Below are 22699 nucleotides of genomic sequence, written 5' to 3'. Positions count from 1 at the left end.
GGTTTATCTTATATAGGGCTATTTAAATGTTCTTTGTCATAATCATTTAAACACTTGCATAAGATCTACACTGTCCTGCTGAATTCCACTCTTTACACAGAAGCACAATAACCTTATTCTTAAGCAGATCTCAGTTTTCTTAGGATGTCTACACCTGTCTAACAGAACCAGGATGGGTGTTTTCAGGTGGAAAACCATTCTGATCCATTCACAGGGGAGAAAAGGAGTAGAAAATGTCAATATACCAAGAGTAGATATAAAGAAGTTGCTGAAAGCTATTAGCTATCAAAGATCAATTGAGAAACTGTTTTTAATGAGCTAACAATGCAGTCAAGACAAGAGTCAATAAAACAAAGTAGAAGACAAGAATCAAGCCTAAGAAAAAGCACAGAAGCAATGCCACATCATCAACAAATGAAATGCACAATCTCCTACTCAAAAATCAGAAGAATCATTATTGATGTTTCCATATAAAAGTCACAATGGGAGTGCCACTCAAGGGACACTGTTTTCCTCTCCACACCACCTCAGCCCATTGTGCTCACACTCACTTGTATTCCGAGCTCCTTGCCCTGCAGTTTTATCAACACTTTCCAGCTCAGTCACTCTGTTCTGGAGGGATTCCACACTGCTCTTCATGCTGTCAGCCTCCTCCCAGTTCTGTCGGAAGGGACGGATTTCTTTGTCCAGTTCTTTCAGTTTCTCTGCTTGACTGTCTATCACTCGCTTTATAAAATAATAGCATATGAATTAAAATTACACAAAGACATTTATTTATGCAAATTAAACAAAGACTTAATTATCTGTTGGTAATAAGACTGAATTCCAATATAAACAAGTTTTGCTTATGTCTATTGTATTTTAATAACACAAACCTTGAAAATTTAAAGGAATAGCCCAGGTATTTATGAAACACAAAATATTTAGTACTGCATAGGTAGAGCACTATCAGAATTAGCAATAGCTTTATTTTAAAAAAGGGACTTGTTATAGTGTAACCATTGTCTAAGGTAATTTGATTTTTGGGGTTTTTTTAAACCTTTCAATGTAAGAACAATTTTCTGAATGTCTCCATATTGGTATTATGGGCTGATACTTGTTTGCTTTCATGTGACAGTACTTCAGCAATAAAATATGGGCACAACTTCCTGTGGTGTGGATCAGATGGCTGCCCATGTGCACAGGTTTATATTGGTTTACAGCAAAAAAACTTATGCCTCCAGGAAAACACCATTATTCTTGCACACATGGAACACAAGTACACACATGTGCAAGCTCCCAGCTCACTTAAATCAGTCATCAAAGCCTGAGTTATGATGTGCCCATAACTGTATCAGAAGCCCTCAAGAATGTAAGCAAAATGACCACATCTGTCCCCTTAAGTATCTTTAAAATTCCCACTCTTACTTCCTAAACTCAACAACCCATGTATTTTGAAGGTATTTTCTGTTGAGTCTTTTTAAGAAAAAGGAAAATATAGCCCAGCTGGTTTTGGAAAGGTATGAAATATAACACTCCAGAAAGAAATAGACAGAAAGGCCAGTATTCTCTGAAAGAGGGACATTGCAAGCACCTTAGTACATTACGAATATCAAGAACATATTTCCAGTCTACCTCAAATCTGATGCAAGAAATACACAGCACTTCACATTATCACAGCTAATTTGGACTAGCAGGAATTTTAGCCAGAACCCTATAATCAGTTGTGAAGTTCAAATGATAACAGAAATATCTGAGAGAAGAAACTACTTTTGCTACCACCTACAGTTAAATTCCGAATCTAACTTTATAGCTTTATAGTGTATCATCATATAGAGCCAACAAATGTAAACATGATTTTTCATTTCTTCACAAAAACAAAGTGGCAGCTGAGCACAAAACAATAAAATAAAATTTATTTTGCATTTGCCTTCTGGTTGGCCATGTGGATTCAGTGCTCTCCACGGATGGGGAAAACCCTTCTGCCTCATGCAACCTCCATTTCCCCTTTGAGCCATTTGCTTTTAATCACGTGGTTTCAGTTATACTCAAAGTCTGTAACCATTAATTGAAGGTTGTCAATTTGATGAGCCAGCTAGCAAAATCTTATTTTTTGTCTCAAAACCACTGAGCAATGTAACGTATTTCAGGATTAACCAGCTATTTCTATGTTCATGTTTTAAAACAAGTTATGTATCTCTCAATTCCAGAATTGGTGCTTTGTGAAGGAAAGCTGTGTACTGCATCATAAATGCCAGGGGTATGGGCCCAGTAAATATATGAAGCAGCTTTCCTGGACTTACAAAACACCACCTACCAACACAGTCACAGCCCCTCACTTGGGCTGATGGTAATCAGACAATAGAGCAGGGAAGGGCTGTTAGCCATATCTATATCTATATATATATATACACATAGATATGGAGACATACCCCAGCACGGCCTGAATGCGTGTTGTGAGAGCAGAGCCAAAGGATTTGGCCACTAGTTCACAGTTAATGTGCAAAAGTAACTCAAAATATGCCCAAGTCTGGTATTTTTCCTTTACTCATACCAAACATGAACTCTTCAAGGCAGGAACAGTAACATGGCTGGTGTTTGCACAGTGCCTCACAGCTTGCACCTCTTTGGGTTAACACAGCATCAAACAAAATAAATTATCACATTTTTACATGAACTGGGGAGGTGTTAAACATGCAGAAGAATTGTAAGTCGTTCTCTTGGGAGAAGTTTACCCAAAGTTGTTATTAGGGACCCACTTCTCTCCATCAACCTGTGCAACATTCCACCTTTGTACATGCATAACCAATTCTGGTTTAGCTGTTTCTGCTTCACATTGGCAAATGTGTATCATTTTTATCTACTGTACCTTGACATGAGAATTCAAGAGGTATAAAATAATCAGAAATAAGTCTTCTATTTAATTTTTAAAAAGCAGTGGGATCTCTATCTTTTTACCCTACAGGGATTCAACCTCCCTCCTGCTGGGAGATACTGATGTACTAAATCTGAATTTAATGCAGCAGTGGAGATTTTCACTCTAATTATTCCATCAGAAAGCACACAGATGTCTCACACTGTACTCATAAATTTTCAAGTAGATATCAATTTTCTGCATGCACTTTTTGCTCTAGCAATGACCTCTCTGGATCATTAATCCCGAGTTATGTGCTTGGCAAACCATTGTGAGCTCCTTTTGATGTTGATCTTCATATATAGGGTTTTGTTTAGTATTTCTAACAACTTCCATAATTTTAGCACTATACTTAGTAAAAGAATTTCAGAAAATGTCACGAGGAATTGAAGAGCTGTAATGACCTTTCCATTGCAACTGATAGGGCGAAACTGAAAAGCTGAAGAACAGACTAGAAAAGGTACTGCTTGACTTGGAAAAGAAATCACGTGTCCTTCTCTGAAGGAACATATTACTCATCAAATCATTTTATGTTCCTGTAGGCCACTGTTTCTTTTGTCCCTCAGTACCTCATGTCCCCACTCCCCTTACAATGGGCTTACTCACATGCTTTCATTTCCATATGAAAGGCTGGACACTGCATGTGAAAGTTCTGACAGCAGCCAAAAAAAGTATCACACCCCCTCGGTAAAAACACTTTAACCCTAGAGACTAATATGTAGAAAACTCATCTGAAAACAAAGCCTCTCTAGGCTGAGGTTCCTGCCAGTGCCCAGACTCCCTTGATGCATTTACACCGGTTGTGTCACCCCTCACAGAGCAGATGATGCTCAGTGACACTGCTGCCACTCCCCAGCCAAAAAATGTCACCTGGCAGCCAATACTGGGACTGTACTGGACACCAGTAGCATTTGTAGCTCTTGGAGGACTAAGCAAACACACCTTGCCGAGATCTGAACTGCTTAGTGCAGTATCTGTGGCTACACCGTGGAACCACGGCTGCTCAACACAAGCCAGCAAAGAACGGCTCACAGAAGGTAACTCATTCCTTCCACTCCTGCTGGGCAACAGAAGGAGGCTGATCAAGTTGTCCAGGAAAAAATTAATGGAGGTGTGTTTCCAGGATACCCTTACTAATCAGACTGAACCAGGAAATTCTGCTAAGTGGAAGGAATCAGGTGGAAATACCTTTGAAGTACAGTTTGGTTTGAAATAACTAAATTGAAATAACTGGCAAGAGGAACTAAAGAGTAGGAGGAAAAAAAATAAAAAAAGAAGAGAGGAAAAAAAAAGGAAAAAAAAGAAAAAGAAAAAAGAGCAAAACATTTTCTCCAGTGCTTATTACCACCACAAAGCCACCTGTTGGAATCTGCTGCTTTGTAGTGGTTTGGGGTTTTCTTTTTTCCTAAACCATCCATTTGAAAATTGATTTTGCTAACACTTACAGCTCGAGGAAAAAGATATTGCAGTCTGTCATTTAAGACAATAATGAAAAACTCTGCTCTGTGGTTTTTTCATTTCCACTCTCATTGCTGGCCATTGAGACAGCATGTGTAAGAACTCCAGGCTTACAAATTAACTTACCTCCTGGTAGATTCAATCAGCAATATCAGTACATACAAGGATTAGCTCCCCAGTGTCAGAATGCAATATTGCAAGCAGGCAGCCATATCCCAGACTATCATCAGACAAGTAACAATGACTAAGGCAGGCTGAGCTGGTTACTAAGTGGGCAGGCCATGGAAAGAAATTACTGCTATAAGGAAAAATGCTGCAGCTGCCAAACTTGAAGGTTTCCTTATAAACCACCATCAAGGGTCTCCAGGCTCTGAACTCCTGAATGTGCCACCCTTTGAATTTTAGCCACACAGTGGTTTGGATATTGTTATCTTTCTTATTAACATTTGCAGTTTATACGTGAAGTGAATAGAGAGTGAAAAAGATAATTTTATTTACATTCCTTTAAGGTGGATGCTACAACAGGTATCTGATATTCCAGCAGCAGACATACCACACAAATGTGTAAATGATACCTCCACAACTGCTTGCTAAATATCTCCTGAGGCTTCTCTAACTGTGGTTACTAACATGCAAGCTAATACAAATTCCCACATTCCAAGTCAGCTGTGAATACAGAGCAAGGAATTTCAGCCTGGGATAACCACCATGCCAGGGCATCCAGAGGATTTCTAGTTTCATGCTGGCTTGTGGCCAAGCATTCGAAACACAGAACATGAAACTCAGACCTATGAGCAAAGGAATAACTAGATAAATTTTCCTCAGAAGGACAACAGAAATGTGGAATTTCAAAAAGTGTATTCAATGCATTATGCTATGTTTAAATTAAATCCACACCAGACTGATGTCACTCAGGATTCATATATATATTTTTAATACCAGCAAGTAAAAAAGAAATATACATAATACTTGACAATTTTAAGGTGCTAATGTTGCCCTTCAGCAGGACTGCCTTAAGTACTTTTTTTCCAAGTAAAAAAAAAAGTATGATTATTCTGCATTTAAGATTTCTATTTTGTTTTCCACCTTTTTCCTTTTTAAAGAGTTTGGGTTTTGTTTTTTTTGTTTGTTTTAACATGGGCTAGGCAACTGAAGGGTTTTAGTGAAGTATCTTACCCAGTTAAACACAACAAACCAGAAGAAAAAAACCAACAGAATGGCTCTCTAACAATGTAAAATCTCTCCCCCCCACTTTTTAACTAGACACCTCACTTCACAAGTATAAAGGCAAAGAACAGAAGCTAATACCATTTCTGCTTTAATGGGGAGATTCTATATTTCTTACCTGTAAATGAAGTATTTTAGATTCATTATTCCGCAGCATTTCCTTCTGTCTTTCAATTTCTATTTCAAAGCTACAAATCTGATTATGTAAAGTTTGTATACTCTTGTTCTTTTCCAAACTTTCATTCTGGAGCAAGGCCACCTGGAAAAAATTCTACAATTACTCCTGCCAAAGTTTATTAAAGTACCTGTAACTTTGTTAGTTTAAAACTATCTCAAGCACATGAAAGGGATAAGATCCTCATAAAATCTCTCTCCATGTCTGGCAAATAAACAAACAAACAAATAAACAAACCCCAACCTTCTGATAGCTATTTTTGCACTTCCAATATTTAGCATTCGTACAACTTTGGCTTAAGAAAATGCAGATGGGACAGAAACCCAGCAAAGAATTTGTGTCTAAATGTAACATTTTCTTTATTCACTTCTGGTTTAATGGCTTGGTTTCCTGGTTTCCACCAACTGACTTGGGAGTTGCTTGGAGTTTGGAACAACCTAATTCTAACTTCTAAATTGGCATTATGAACTTGAGCCCTGCACAGAAGGGACACCAGAAACAAACTGAGCTGGTTGGATCAGGGAACAGTAATCTTCTTCACCTATGCCAATCTGTCCTGATCTATAGCAAATTTAAGGAAAAACATCTGCATGGGATTGATTTGACTTAAAAGAAAGTGATGGCAATGAAAACTCTTGAATAAGTGAATACAGAAGGGATCCATGCATTTGAAGGACAATCCAATGGTGCCTACTAATAGCAAAGACCAAAGAACTACAGGCTGTGAATTCTACTCTCTCTCTGAACTGACATTTTATGAATTTATTCATTAGTGACTCATTCTGTTTTTAAAACATGAGACTTGTTAAAAGAATACTGTATTATATATCTCCTTGGGGATGAAAGTAATACAGTAAATATTTTCTGTCACACTGCTTAGTGCTTGTTCATTAATGTGCTTTGGAGAAGGGGGCTGCTTAGTGGTGGTGCATTACTTTATTGAGAAATGTAGTTTTCCCCAGGCAAGATCATTCAGCAGCGAAAACGTAGAAAACAAACACTTGGCACAAGATGATGTTTGGACATGCCCTGACTATTCCACAGAAAGATCTTTATACAGATATGATGCAGCACCATTTCAGACCCAAAAAATTCTTGATAAATGTTTCACATCAAGACCAATTACTTGGTTGTCAAAAAAATTTTCCCTGGCCTCTATTACAGGTATTAGTTTGAGGTTAAGCCATCTTCACCTCTGATGTGGGTGCCACTGCTATACTGCATCCCCCTAAGTGCCCTCCAATCAGACACCATCACCAAATCCCTTATGTGTCACTGCATTCCTAACAGAACCCAGTCTGTTTGACAAGGTAATTAATCTCAAATCTCTGAACCAGCCCAAACTAGACAAAGGACTGCCAAAGCCCACAGGCATTCAGCGAGTTCATTAGGCAGGGGACCAAAAATACAGAGATACAATAATGTATGTGTGGATATCTACTTTTCACTACAGTACAGTATGTGTGCATATACACACATAGGTTGGTTCTGCACTTTATACATGGAAAAATTGGCAAAAGAAGCTTAACAGAAATGAGACAAAGCCAAGTTTGTCAGTGCAGAGAGAGAAGCAATATTGAGGCTGAAGGAATGCATGCCTAGGTACTAGAAAAAATTTTCAAGAACAAGCTTATATTTAAACCTGTACCTCTGCCTCCCAGATATTTAAGATTTGCTGGGCAGAAGCTTCATTTTGTTTGCATCCTCCATTTCCTTAATGAATCAGAGTTCTTTAGTTAATTGTGATCTTTACATTTCCCTTTTCTCACTGTTTCCTCCCCAGGCCTCCCCATCACAAGGCAGTTATGCTCTGGGTCACTAAGTATTGCATTTCCATTTTTATATAAGTTATAAAATGTGGGCCTGTATTGTACTGAGATTTTCCACGTAGCTTTACAGAATACAAGAAAAGCAGAATTATGTCCTGCAGTCCTTAATCATATAGAACTGTCATTACTAAGTCAGCAACTGTAGTTTGGCTCTGATTTGTGAATTTTAAAAAAATAAATAAATTAACACTAAATAGTTTCCCAATTATAGTTTCAGCATAAGTCTTTGGAACTTTAGTGTAAAAAAGGGTAAAGGAAACACAGCATCTAATTACAAATTACATAATCTTCCTTTACTTAGTTGGCATATTTGAAATATTCCTAGGAAAAAGCATGCTCTTATTCAGCAATTTTGCAAATTAAGCTGCTGTTTATTGTTGCTTACTAAAAAAGAATGGAAAAAACATTATGCCACAAGAAACTGTATTCAAACAGGTCCCATATTTAAGTCTCATATTAAAAAGAAAAAAACAGTTGATACCAGTTTTCTGTAAGAATGTGATGAAGCCACAAAATTACGTTTAAGTGATTATTTCCAACATTACAAAACTGTGGGAGTTCAGTCTGTAGAACACCATCACAGAGGGGAAAAAAGCACAGAATTTTAATTCCCCCCCACAAAGTTGATTCAAGATTTTACATCTGACCTTCTCTTACTACTCTTTGCCACCAATACCAAACTCCTAACTTAGCACAAGCTTTGCAGCTCTGAAGATTTCCACTTTGCCTACTCCACATGCACTGTTAAAGAATGTGGTGACTGGGAGATGACAATTTCTCCTTTCCCCTGCAGATGCACCACAGAGAGAATCCCAAATGAAATCTTGACACTATACAAACTAAGAAGACTTCCACTGACTTCAGGAGGGCTAAGATCTCTGAGATACCCATCAGCCAAGTTGACTTTGCACTGCTGTTCTTCAGCGCATTGATTAATTTTTTCCTCAAAGAAGGGCACAGCAATGAAGTTACAAATCATTTTGTAACCCTTCCCTAGAATAAAGTCACTGACATATGACATGTGGTTAGCTATTCTGGTAACTTGGCACTGGCTTGGGATTTCCAGTGATTCAACTCTTTATTATGAATAGGAAGAAGTCTACAAAGCAGGAAATAAAAAGAAAAAAAAATGGACATACGATGATAAGCAGTTATGTCCTAAATGAAAATTGAAACAAAAGTCAAACATAAAACAGTAGTAAAGTGTATAGTCTCTAAGGTCTGTAAGAGACAAACATAGAACTGCGGGGCATTTTTTAAATGACAAAGCACCTCTCAGGACACTGACAAAAGGCAGACCATGATCTATTCTGCAAGTTACAGGGAACGTGGGTTTTTTCCTATGATGTGAAATAAATTGTGTAGTTTTAATCAGACTAATGAAAAACGAACTAAGGATATGAATCTGTATCTCTCAAAACCGAAAAATGTAAAGTTTCTCCACTGACAAAGTTTCACATGCAAAAGCGAACTTAAGTAATGTTATGGATCATCAAACTAAGACCTATCTACCCATGTAAAAAAATTCTATCTAAAAAACCCAGTTTTAGACCTCACCCAGGGTCAATGGCTTGCTGAAGAGGCTTCAAGCTCAAAACCAAGCAGTTCAGGAACAAACCTGCTGGGGGCACAAGACATATTACGCTGTTCCAGTTAATGTCTGCTTTAAAATGACACTTCCTGCAGCTGCATGACCTTGCTGGAGACCCAAGTCTGTAGGCCAAGACAGGAAAGTGCTTCCTAGACAGTTTGCTAAACTCTAGCTTGTGATCTTTCAAGCTCTGAGATGACAGAAATCACATCCTAAGTGCCACTGAGCTTACACTGGAATTGCTACTTGTGAACTCATTTGAGAAAAGCCTGAAGGGGCTCCTGACTCTTGTGCCTGCATTTGTAGAGTACTTTGGTAATTATGGGATCTTCTTTCCCCTAAAAACACAGAAACATCAGTCTGATGTCTATGTAAAACTTTTTCAAAAGGATTTAAGAAAACAGTAATTTGTTCTGAAGTTTTGCATTTTTTAAATCAAAGCCCTGGATTTTATTCACAGAACACATGGTAAAGTTATTCAAGCTTATTCACAAGATCATAGCTGATACAACTCCCAGCATCTCCCAAATCCCAAAAACTTAAAAACCTGGAGTCCCAAGGAAACATTGCAACATGAACTGCATGCTGGTCTAGCACTAAAGCAGACATCATCATGCCCATGAGTCACAGCATATTTAATTTAATTAACCTGTGCAGGTCTTTAAGTTTGGAGAGCAAGAACAAAAAGAAATAAAACCAGTTTATCACACACTTCTGAAGTCATGTCAGGAAAAATGATGAGGTGATAAAGATACAGCTCATAGTGTTGCCATGGCTTTCTGAACTCTGTTCTGTAAGAAGGCAGCTCAGAAAGGAAATATAATACTGGACTGTTTATTTATGTGAAGAAAAAGTGTTTTTTAGTTATCAATGAGGAAAATTGTCCATGGAGTTGCGAAGCCAAGTTTCTCACAGCATTTTATTACATAACAAAGGCACAAAGAGCTGCTAAATGGCCTGATTGCTTTTGAAGCCTACTAGTGCTTTAGCTGTAATGTTGAACAGCTGTGAAACAGGAAAAAAGCGCTTCTTCCAGTACTTTTATATAATTTAAAGAAGTCAATGAAAATTAGAAGTGAGTAGAAGATATACCTTATTTTCTAGAGCATTGCTCCACTCTTTCAATAAGTTAACATGCTGCACTGCTGAGCTGGCTTCATGTGCTTTAATTTGTTGGTTTGTTCCCTGTGACAACAAAGAATTTATACATTTTAGCCAATTCCACTTCTTTTAAACCTACAAAGAAAGAGTATATAAAGACATCGAACCAACACTACATATTTTGGTTCACAGGTGCTTGTTGCAGAACTGTAGAGAGGAGGGAAATCTACTGGGGAACTTACAAAAATCAGGAATACATTTAATATAGCAAGTGTTTTATACAACTGCTACATATCTCCATCCAGTGTGCTTGAAAACTCAGAAACAGTAAAGATGAACAAGATCTACAAAATGAATTGTATTTTAGAGTCCTTTGTGTAGCTTAGAATTAAACAAAGCACAATAAAACCCTTGAGTCATATAAAATCTGAAACTTCAAATTCCACTAACTGTAATTTAAAACTTCTGTTCTATTTCATGAACGGCTTCATAAACACATTTTCCTTCAGTTGAATATTAAAGACAAATATTAAGGATAAGTTTATCATCACTGGAAACTGACAGCTTTATAAACTACGCTGAGAGTTACTACAATGCCTGTTTTGTCATGTTTAAGATGTTACCATGATTGTTCTGGGATATTCAGATCTGCTGCCTCTGCACAACCTATAAGTGCTGTTACAAATAACCACTATATAGAGTTTACAGAACACACATAGATTATATACAGAGTACATAAGATGCAGACCACATTACTTCTTTTGTATCATGTTGCATTATGCCTACTTCAGTAAGTGCTTTGCAATGCAGAGTATGTTGGCTCTGATGGTATAGAGTGCTGCAAAGCAACTGAAAGGGTTTGAATGATCCTCAAGGTATGTACTCTATATAAAATACTAAAAATATATATGTGGATATATGTACATATATGCACACATATAAATACATAAAATGAATGGCAATACGTACGACATAACAGTGGGCAGGGTTACAGCATTGATCAGTTCTACCACTAAGAGCATTACTGTTAACACTTAAAAAGATGAATGCTCATTATTTAAGAACCTGGAAATACCTGCAGGACATCATCTATTGAGAAGTGTTGCTCCTTTGTGAGTCCTTGTCTCTTTAAATAGCCATGGGCTAACAAATTAATCATTCTATCAGATAAATGCCATTGTTTCCTCCCAGTGGTTTCTGAAATGTCCTGACTAATATTTTCATTACATAAGCATTCAAATTTCCCAGGATTTATGGTAAGGGAAGCAGAATATTGGAAGAAACTTGAATAATACTACTGAAACTAAACTCTGAGGTCTGAGTTCATTTCTATTAATATTGCAGGGATTGCCAGGATTAAAATCTAAACCTTTTTTTAAAACATACATTTCATGCTTTGATTATATACCTATGTGTGCACAGATATATTAATGCACATAAAAATACATGTTTTAAGTGTGCCAACCTATGTGTAACCTCAATTAAAAATATTAAAACACACAAATGAGAGAAAATATAAACATACTTAGTTCAAGAAAATGCTTTCATAGAAACAACTGAAGTTAACTAGTCTATTTTCCAAAGAATTAAAGAGACTTTCCTCTTATGCTAAGTTTTTCAAATGTGTCATATTCCTATTTCAACGAGACACACCTAATAACTGAACTCCCAAACCATTACAGGAATGTATGGGCTTTTCATGTTGTTTATTTTTAAAATGCAAATGCAAACATCTCCTGTATAATCACTTGGTGCAACTGAATGATTTTCTTAATTGAAACTAGAGAAGTCCAGAACTTTCATGTCAATGAATTAGGTTCTATTTGCAGACTTTCATCAATTGGGAAGTATAATTGTTATATACTGACCTGAAAAGTGCAGCCATAACGCTTAAAACTACAGGTACTTGGGGCATTAATACATTCTGACAAATGTGCATTCAACTGCAATAGGAAAAAAACGTGAGTTTTGGCAAAAAGACCTTTGCATGATAACATAAAGGGCAGAGGTTATCAGGTTTGTATTGTGTGCCATTTGCAGAACATACAGCACACATGTGTATATTTTCTCCAGTCTGATCCCAAGTGCTAATTCTGTTTATACACATATGTAAACCACACACACATGCCAATACAGTATACAGTGTGATACATTTAGTATACAGTGAAACTTCTACCAAAGACTAATTCAATAGGCAACCCAATTTAAAAAGACTGAAACAAACAGAAAGAACATACTCTACAATTATTTGATTTCATTTGACTTTAGTGAATGACTAATCTTTTCTCAAAAAGTGATTTTTTTTTTTTACTGGTGCTCTGAGCAAGTCTTAAGATCAGTTTCACTGTAAAATACATTTTGTTCTAATCCTAATTTCACGAGGAACCAACTTTTCAAAACATAACATGCAATTCTCCGTGCCTAAATTTAACAGTTAAATTACACAGAAAGACTAAACAAGTACTGCATGAAACAGACAAAGAGTTTTAGAATAGGTACAGTTCAGTAACTTTAAAAAAATGCAGTACACAGGATTAAAACTGATTAGTAAAATGCCTGCATTTTTCAGATTGAGATTTAGTCCAATATCTTGGATAATTACGAGCACAGACCACTTTTCATTTAATAGTAAACCAATTCACAAAAGCATATACATATATATAGACAGCAGCAGCACAGATGGCAGCAGCTGGATGCAAACTGCCTAAAAGTTGGAGCAGAGAGACATTTTTGGAAAGGACAGCCTAACAAAGACTCTCTTTTCAAAAACAGAGTCTGCAGTTTGTATTTCCCACAAAGCAGACAGGAGCCAGAGCCTGGCTTCTCAGCTGGCACCACTTTTGGGTTGCAGAATCTCATTTGAAATTCCCACACCTTAAGCCCCACATGACTGAGCTCATCCACCTCCCTGGAAAGAAGTGGTGAATCAACACTGCTTTGAATGTGCAGCTCTGGAACAGACAAGAGAGACTTTAAAATCTCATACAGAGATGCCATCAGTCACTCATCTCTGATTCACAGCTATTGTGTCCTAAACACTACCTGAAGAAATTCACAGTATCATTTCAGAAGACATGGAGTGGAGAAAAAAATAAGAAGAAAGAAAGGGACATGTGGTTTAACAGGTTTTACAAGAACACCACGTTTTTCAACTTCTCAAAACCAGAAGTCTGCCAACGAGTTATGAATTAAACATGAAAATTGCCTTTTATTCTACAGTAAGATATCCACTTGTACACTACAGAATTTTCTCAAACTGTTAGGCAGGCATTTTCCCATTTTCTGCATTAGACTTCTTGTCCCTAATCATGCAACCAAGAAATACATACATTTTCACAGTATTAGAAAAAAAAATTAAGCAACATACAGCAACAGATGATGCAGGGCAAAGGGCTGTTTAAAGTTCTGTTTCTACCCATGGTTTCAAACCCCACTCTGACTCTGTGTGTAACAACCCAGCCTTTAATGGTGCAGCTCTTACAAGCACTCAGACACACCTCTTCTGAAAGTAACTGCTGAAGTCAGGGTTTAAGACTAAGCCAAAGTGCTCCAGAACCAGGAGCTAATCTTGGCAGTATGCACTGGTAGAGTTGGCCAGTATATGTATTTTCTCTTTTCTTAACAGCTCGATTTCTCTTAATAAATACAGTATCTATCATATATTTTGTATTTCATTAAGTTGACGGAAAGACTGCATTAAACTTTGGCAGGAGTCTTATGTGCCTTCTGCACTCTGCCACAATTAATAATTTACAAATGCAACTGAAAAATGGTACTAATCCAGCTTGGGAAGTAAGTAGCAGAGGAAAGAGAAAAGCTCATCCTCAGATCAGAAACTTCACTTTCCTTAAAAGAGGCTTACTGAGTGATGAAGACTTCAGTAAGTTCTTCTCTATCCTTGGCAAGTTCTACTTTTAGGGAAAAATTAAGTACCTCAATTTTGACAGATGCTACTTTTATCTTTTCATGTACAAGAACATGGATCTCTTCAAAGCCACGTTTTAATTTTTTTCATCTATATATTACTGGAAACTTCTATACATTAGAAATAACTTTTATGCATTGTTGCATCTACTGATGGAATATTGTACTCAACCTTAATTCTTACATCATTTCTCTAAGTATCAGTTACTATTTTTCACAAAAAATGTAATAGATTTAATTTTAAATTTTTCCTTGAAATTACACATCTATATGATTTTTGTAGTCTTTAATAACTCTTGTCAATGTGCACTGAAATTTAATTTTGTATTTCTCTTTTAATATAAGCTAACTACCCCAAGATGCTGCTCTGTGGTGCTGAAACGAGGGAAGGGCAGGGGGAGAGCTAGTAAAAACGAAAGCAGGAAGGACATGCGCTAATCTTGGACAAGCCAAGTGTAATAATGACTCAAAATTAAGAAATTGTTTCTTTTTAAATAGTTTTTCAAGAAATCATTAAAATCATTTGAGTGTTATCACACTTAACTGTGTGGTAGAAAAAGCTTTTCCTTAGATCTCACATTTTAACAAGGAAATGGCTTCTGGCAAAATTCTTGCGAGATCTTACTACAGACATTATTTAATTTTTCAGCACAACACTGGGCATGACTTCTTACCTCGCTCCTCATGAGTGTTTTAACACTACATTTATGAGGACATGAAACCATGACACATGGGCAGTCTGTATCTTCATGTTTCTACAGAGGAAAAAAGCAAACAAACCACAAATCAGATCTTAGTCTTTAATTAAGAGAGGACTTACCTGCAAAGAAAAGCATCCTACAGTAATTAAAAATCCCACAAGATTTTTTCCACGTTATTTCCAAATTTCACAGTTACAGAACTGCAATTGCTCAAACATCAGTTTATACTTTGATGCAGGTGCTGGTATTCTGAAGCAAAACCAAGGATTTCCTTGTGTTTTCCCATGCAAAGCAAATCTATTTGCTTACCATTTTATTGGTTTTACTTTGAACAATGAAACTGTAGTCAAAGTCAAGTTTTAATCCCCAACAGTCACTCACAAAGTTGGGCATCTTTAAGAGAAGGCAGTGTAGATGTCCTTTCTAGTAAGGGTATATAGTGCATGGAAAAGTTTGGCAGAAATGTACACTGCCCACCCTCAGACATTCACTTTCCTATGTACGGATATTCCCTTCCAATTCTTTTCTAATTTTGATTCCCAAGCATCTGATACTAAGACTCACTGTTACACATATGATGCTGGGCAGGGATTTTAATTTGAACTCAGATGACAGGTATCTCAGCATAATTGTCAAACCCTAGCACCCCAGTGAGGGAAGAAGTCAGGCTCAAGATAACTGAATTTACATTTCCTCTCAGTTTTCTCAACAAAATGAAAAATCTGTTTCTTGTCAAGTGACACGTCCCATTCAACTTGAAACACACTGCTTCATTTCTGGTACTTAAGCAAAGGAAACAAAGCTCTAGATTTATATGCCTGTTAGAAAGGGAAGAGCAAGTAGCATGCTCTTTTTGCCCAGTAACCAGGTCTATTTTTTGAAACAAAACAAAGATGTAAAGGAGATCTGATCTCTAAGATGTGAAAGGCATTGATCAGAATTCTGGCATAAATCTGCCCCTATCTGAAACTGTGTAACTCCTCCTTTTAAAGCAGGCCATGAGACGCTGTCGTGACCCATCTAATCCTGCACACTTCCCAGTCACACATGTTCACTTGGGATGTGGCACAGTCCCAGTGACAGGAACCAGGGAACCCTCAGCTGCTCCTCAGCCAGAGGGCTGGGACAGCTCCTGAGCCATCTTCAGTCCATCCCCAGGCAGGAGCAGTGCCTCTGCTCAGAACAGCCTGTCAGGGTGGCAGTGATGCTCTCCTGACAAGCAGAGTCCCAAAGCACCACTCCTGCTCAGAGTCAGGAGCTGGACCTGGGTCTCTCATTCTGAACACATCTGGAACCATGCTGAAGGGAGAATCACACACAACCATGTGACTATAGGAACCTCATTCTCCCCACACACTTCCTCAGTTATTTACCAACTACAAATCTGGAAAAGTAACACTTCCTTCTGATGTTCATTCCCTAATTTAATTCCCTAACCCTGTTCCCTAACCTACCCAAACCATCTGACAAAGGCCATGACACTGAGTCTTGGTTCATGATAAAAAGGGAACATGCAACTTCTCTCCTGTTTTCCTCCTTGCTCCACGTCCCAGTGTCCACCCACTGAAGCCAAGGCAAGCCTTTCCAGCGACTTCAGGACATACCAGAGTAACCCCAGTGGCAGAACTCTCTCCCTCCAAGTCTAAATTCACCCAGTTGAGCACATAAAGCCAAACACTAAATCCAATACAAACCACAGGTGATGCCCCACGCAGGACTCCCAGCCCAGATGAGGGCAGGGCAGGATATTAACACAGCTCCCAGAAAAGCCAGTGCCACATTAGGAACACGTCTGGCTCCAGAGCAGTGACAGGGAGCAAGGAACAATGTCTGGGGTCTTCCTCAGAGCTGTCCCAGTCAGCTCAGCTGTGTTTCAGAGCACTGGGCAGAGCTCAGGTTGCCCTGGCAGGGTCTGTTTTATGGCCAGGGTTTCAGGAAGGAGCCCAGGCATGAAGCAGAGCTGTCCTTCCAGATCCATGTCACACTACTGCTAAGTAGCAACTTTACAGGACAAGCACTTCCAAGTAGCTTTGTGGACTATACACAGAAAAATCCAGAGGCATTTCAGACTACTAATTTCCATTTTAACAATGCACCATCTTTATCTGTCAGGATGTAGAGGATAGAAAAGATAGGTTTTTAACAAAAAGAAACCCTAAATTTTTAGATGGGTTGAACAAAAGACATTAAGAGGCTAAGTCACCAAGTGAGCGTGCAGGCAAGATAAATGTAATCTTAAAAAGCATTCTACTAACATTGTTAACTTGTTGGAGTCTGCCTCCAACAACGGGGATTTCCTACCCTACGGGTCACGGGATTCTATGAAGACATGAACCACATGTTCTCCAGTAAAATTTTTTGTTTCCATTTGCATACCTTTTTTCTCAGTCTGCTCCCCCTATCTCCATTTTCAGTTCAAGTCACTGAGGCCAGCTTCAGTCATTATTACATTAGAGAAAATTCTAGGCTACAGAACCCAGAGATGAACTCAAGTTCATCTCTAAAAACGCAGTCTTGTCAACAGGGTGACAAAATTCAAATGAGAAGTCAAAAGAAGCCTTACAGTACCTAAAGGGGCCTACAGAAAGCCAGAGAGGGACTTTTTACATGGGCATGTGGAGATGGGACAGGGGAGAAGAAGGGCTTTAAGCTGATAGAGAGCAGGTTTAAATTAGATATTAGGACATTCTAGACTGTGAGGGTGGCAAGGCACTGGAACAGATTTTCCAGAGAAATCATGAATGCTTAATCCCTGCAAGAATTCAAGGCCATGTTGGATGTGCTTTTGAACAACCTGGTCAAGTGGAAGGTGTCCCTGCCCACAGCAGAAGGGCTGGAACAAGAATGATCTTTAAGGACCCTTCCAAGCCACACCATTCTGTGGTTCTAAAATTCAAACATACCGTGTCATTAATCTTCTCATTCTTATTACTGAAGTATAGCAAAGTAACATTTTAATCAGGCCACAACAAAGAAGCTCATCTGCATTTCTAGAACCACTGAACTTTTTAAAAATCTAGGAAAAAGCCCCAAAAATATCAGCCAATCCAGTCTGCAGAACATACTTAAAACTCACTAATTCTGTCTGTTAAGACACCACACGTTTTTTAATATCACTTTTTGCCTCCTGCCAATCTCCAGCCTAATGGTAATTCTGGGAGAACAGCATCCATAATCTACCTAAATACACTTTCACCTCTATATCAGAATGTACAAGAATAAATGAAGGGCAGACTTATTTTTTTCTGTGTATTTTCATATCTCAGCCACCTTATTCTAGGCAAGGCACAGTTATTGAACTACCAGCCCCTGCAAGTGTGCACTCAAATAATTGAGAGCCAGATCTAAACCAGAACTTGACAAGTTTCTACTGATGCCTTTTTGTAACAACATCTCCAAGCAAAGAACATTCTCATTGTTGTCATACTTCACCTAACAAACAACACACAAGAACACAAATGAGAATAAAATTTTCATCAGTCTTACTATAGCAAGAAGGTGAGTTCCAAGACCATCAAACCACAAGAAAATTTGTAGACAGAATTTGTTTAAAAAATGTTAAAATCATACCAAGATAGATTCCAGCATAATATCTTTCAGTGTGAAACAGTCAAGTTAAAATTCTACATGTAAAGTAAGCATGACTTTCTCAACGTCTGCTCTGTAATTCTAACCCCCAATATGCTGCCTATCAGACTTGATCAGAAGCTTCTCTGATGCCAAGAACAGCAGCAACTCATCTTAGGCCTGTCATGTACCATTGCTGGTTATGGCAAGGTATAATTTGCTTTTACAGTCTTCCTCTCCTAAGACACAATTGGTTTTACATTCTTCCCTTCCTCCCAGGAGAGATCACACAGTACCCAAGAAGGATTATGTAGAAGATGCTATTTTTCCAGTCAATTGCAATGCTTATGCTTCTCTTGCACAATATTTCATTGCCATTGTGGTGGTTGCATTTATTATCTAAATTGGAAAAAAAATCTAAAGAGCATAGCAAAATTAACTTCAGTGTCAATAGCAGGCAGTGGATCTGAACTTTTTAAAATGCAGTATCTGAACACGAGAATAAAGAAAATATTTCCTATTCAATACTTTTTTTTTTCAGGAAAAAGACAAGACATGTTTTGAAAGTCAGCCTTTTTTCTTTTTTGAACTATTAATTCTGGCTGAGAGGCCAAAGCTCTTTTGGCAGTTACAGAGAAGGACAAGAACAGCTGTTGTTATTCTACATTAATGTAGGGAATCTTGAGGTATATACAAAAGAAAATACTGCACCTGCAACATAATCATTGGGACTTGGCTTTTACAGTATTTACAGGTTGTCTCCCGATATTTACAGGTCTTCTCTACATGGTCTGGCAGATCTTTTCTCAGTATTTTTTCTTTGCAATCAGCACGAGGACATGGGAGTTCTTCAAACTGACAATCAGTTCTCAAATGCATCTGAAAGATTAAAAAATGAAAAAAAAAAGTCAATCCAATTAAGTTTTATGCATGTCTTCCATCCTTTGAAGACATCCAACATTAAATAACTTCAAAACCAAAGTAACGAGAGTTATTTTGTGAACTGCATCACACAAGAGCAAACACTGACAGATCTACTCAGGACTATGTTTCTGACTGTACAGTCCCTTTACCTGGACAGCTGATTTCACTGTATTACAGATGTACATGAGCTACTTCTACACTGAAAGCATTCTAACACAGCACAAAATTCTCCACAGGCTATTTAAAGAAAAGGTAAGCACTGTTTTTAAAGGTTTATTATTCCACACACATAGATGCTGCTTTAATTTGTTTAGGTACGTGAGCTTGCTCACTCAAAGCAACAATCTACACATCTCACTGCAAAGTGCTGTGCAGCCATTTCATACAGCTGCTGAATTACTGAATTACTGATATCTCACGCCTTCACCAAAACAGCTAGAGGTTATTTTACACAGCTCTGGAGAACCCAAAGGTTTCATTTCATGCATAAACACCATGTGAGGGGATTAAGATAAATAAAAACACACCAAAATAGAAATCAAATTTCTCACATATGTCAAGTACACATTAAGATTCTTCGCTATTTTATTTTTCCTTCCAGTTCTCATTTGGTTCATCCATTTATATTTCCAAGCTTTAGTGCCAGACAATCACATGATTTTTCACAATTCCTTACAGTTCATAAAAATGCTGAACTTCAAAACAATTTATATGTATTTTAACAGTTATAAATCACATTAGCCACCAGTGAGAGCAAGTCAAGAAACTGACTGTGATTTTAATTTGTAAGAAGCTTTCTTCATTCTTTAACTCAAAAGAAAGTTTGCAACTTTTAGGTTAGCTTACCAGTAATTGACCCAAAGATAGCTGTTCCTTACAGCCCTTGTTTTCATTTCTGCAGTATATTTGAAGGGCAAGTAGTTCTCTCCTGCAACAATTATCTTTAAATACCTGCAAAATCAAAAATCACTTTATTTTAGAAACTGAAAACCACTCAAGGATATGCAAGTTCAAATAAAGTAGAAGCCATGCAATTCAGCTACAGCAGTGTCATTCAATTCTAGCTTTGTGCCAGAAATAAAATCCTGCTACTCTATTTTTCTATAATGTGCACAACACTGAGGCCCCTCCACTGTGAAGCAGCTCAATGAAAGTGTATTTGGACAGATCCTCTACTACTGTTTCAGTTTTACCATAAACACAGTAACAGGAAAGGTACAAGAAAGGACCAAATTTGCTGCTATTTGCTTGCCAGTATTAGGCCTGCACAAGCTAGAACTCTCCATTGTTTGGGGAGCTGCTGAATTAGGCACAATACCGTAAGACAAAAGAGACTCAAAGCACAGTAGTTTGGAGGGGAAGTGTTTCATAGATGGTGGATTACTAGATTGGTTGGCTGGAATACCTACTTCCATTTCAGTAGCAACACATAATTACAGATATTTTTTAAGGTTTTGGATGGAAGGAGGTTTTTTTATTTCACAAATAAGCAGACTTTAACTATCTCTCTGTTTTAATGTCTATAAGCACTTTGAGCATTTTTTCTCTCCACAAGAGAACTGGAAGAAGTTACAAATAGAGAGGCTGGGGTTTGAGTTCTACACCTTTTATGGGAGATATCCCACAAGAGACAACACAGCTGAACTCTCAAGGAGCCAAATTATGAAGGGCAGGAACTGGAGAGAGACAAGAATTGAAAACCATTCCTGCTATTTTAAAGCCCAAAACCAAAGAGATAAACTTCTAATTGTTTTTCAACTGCTTTAATAGCCACTAAGAAATCCCTTAAGAACCAAGCCCAACCTGTGACTGCTTCTCTGATAAACAGACTCCTGTGATGCTGTGTACACTGCAGCACTCCTGTAATTATAGAATGGTTCTGCATGCTAACACTTAACCAAGAATTATGATCCACCTGCCCAAAGTGACTATGAATCTATCCCCAGTATCAGAGGGGAACAATCTGCAATCTCTCTCATCTGATCTCATCTGACACAGGTCACTGATTTCTATTTACTTTTCAGAAGCGTGTGGGAAGTTTAATGAATCAACAAGTCTCATTTAAATAATCAATTGGCTATGCTGCAGTATCTTTTCCAAAGTTAATTCACAGGGTTAGTATGCAGAGTTTTGCTGACTGAAGACAAGGTAAGAAGATGACTTTTAAAGTTTGGCAAAGACTATCTAGAAGCATTTCTGTGATTTAGGACTTCAGCAGTCTGTGGGAAGAGAGGTTTCCAGTTTCATGAAAAACACTGATTTGCACATTTAGTCTAACAGGTATTTAATATACATTTGCCTTCTTGTCCTGTTGTAAATACACTTGAAGTTTCATAATAAATGCACATATTTATGTATCTTGAGAGCCAGAAATTCAGTTGAAAGAACAAATAAATTAGGCATCATATTGGTCTGAGCTTCTGAAGAATCCATCCATGTCAAAAACAAATTATACTGAGCACTGTTCAGAGAACTATTTTGGATTAAAACAAGGAAAGATTAAAGTACCCATCAACCTTTTCTTGAAAATGGTTACGAACACAAATATTCATTTAGGCAAGAAAGACTACTAGCACAAATTATATAAAACCACATAAACCATGTACTAAGCCAAGAAGTTTTTCTACCTTCAGTGTTTCAAAGGCAGCAAAAAGTTCTGATGTGAAAAACAGTGAAGAGGGTATCACTGAAATAACTTTTACATATTGATAATGATTATTCCATTATCATTACTGTAACTCCCCGCTGTGCTAATCCCAGTGGGATTCACTGAATACCACACTGTAAAAGAGATGAGTGAAACAGCAGCCACTGGTCTAGAGCCAAATCAATGTTCACCTAGACCTGTCACATCCCTGCATCTACAGGAGATGGAATATTTCTTATCATCCTCTTGTTGATGGGAGGACAACTGCAATGTGTTGCTGCAGCTCCCAACTACGAATATGAGGTGTGACACCTGTCTGAGCTTTTTGGGATGAAGATGACATGTTTTCTACCATGAGGTTAACAGGAAAAATGAGCCACCTATAAAATGCATGACTTAGGTTTTTTGACAAACCTACCTTTTTAGGCAGCTTATTAGGCTTATGAAATAATTACCACATAACAGCAACACAACTTGTGCACTCCACACAGTTCAATACTCTTGAATAAGAAACAATTTTAACAATACCTTATCTTTTACTATGCTTTCTTGACACGCTGTACATTTTGGACTAGAAGACCTGAAAAGAAAAAACTATTTTAGCTTATTGGGCACTTAGTTTTGATTATTCAGTATATTCTAAAACCACTAAAAATTAATAT

At 37.6% G+C, this 22699-nt stretch overlaps 1 protein-coding gene across 7 annotated transcripts in view; it reads right to left on the bottom strand.

Moving 5' to 3' along the window:
- The window catches only part of TRAF3 (TNF receptor associated factor 3), a 69711-nt gene that overhangs the window by 8401 nt on the left and 38611 nt on the right, over positions 1-22699 (bottom strand). For all 7 annotated transcript variants that reach the window (XM_058854306.1, XM_058854324.1, XM_058854332.1 and 4 more), the window contains 8 exons: positions 22566-22617; positions 20237-20341; positions 19178-19345; positions 14873-14953; positions 12143-12217; positions 10266-10358; positions 5697-5837; positions 552-726 (listed from right to left, as the gene is read on the bottom strand). In XM_058854306.1, the coding sequence (XP_058710289.1) occupies positions 552-726; positions 5697-5837; positions 10266-10358; positions 12143-12217; positions 14873-14953; positions 19178-19345; positions 20237-20341; positions 22566-22617 (890 nt within the window). The remainder of the gene's footprint in view (positions 1-551; positions 727-5696; positions 5838-10265; positions 10359-12142; positions 12218-14872; positions 14954-19177; positions 19346-20236; positions 20342-22565; positions 22618-22699) is intronic.

Source organism: Poecile atricapillus, chromosome 1 (assembly GCF_030490865.1).
Source record: "Poecile atricapillus isolate bPoeAtr1 chromosome 1, bPoeAtr1.hap1, whole genome shotgun sequence".
NCBI classification, from domain to species: domain Eukaryota; kingdom Metazoa; phylum Chordata; class Aves; order Passeriformes; family Paridae; genus Poecile; species Poecile atricapillus.
Note: the sequence above shows the minus strand (reverse complement) of the source record. Positions and strands in the feature narration are given on the sequence as shown.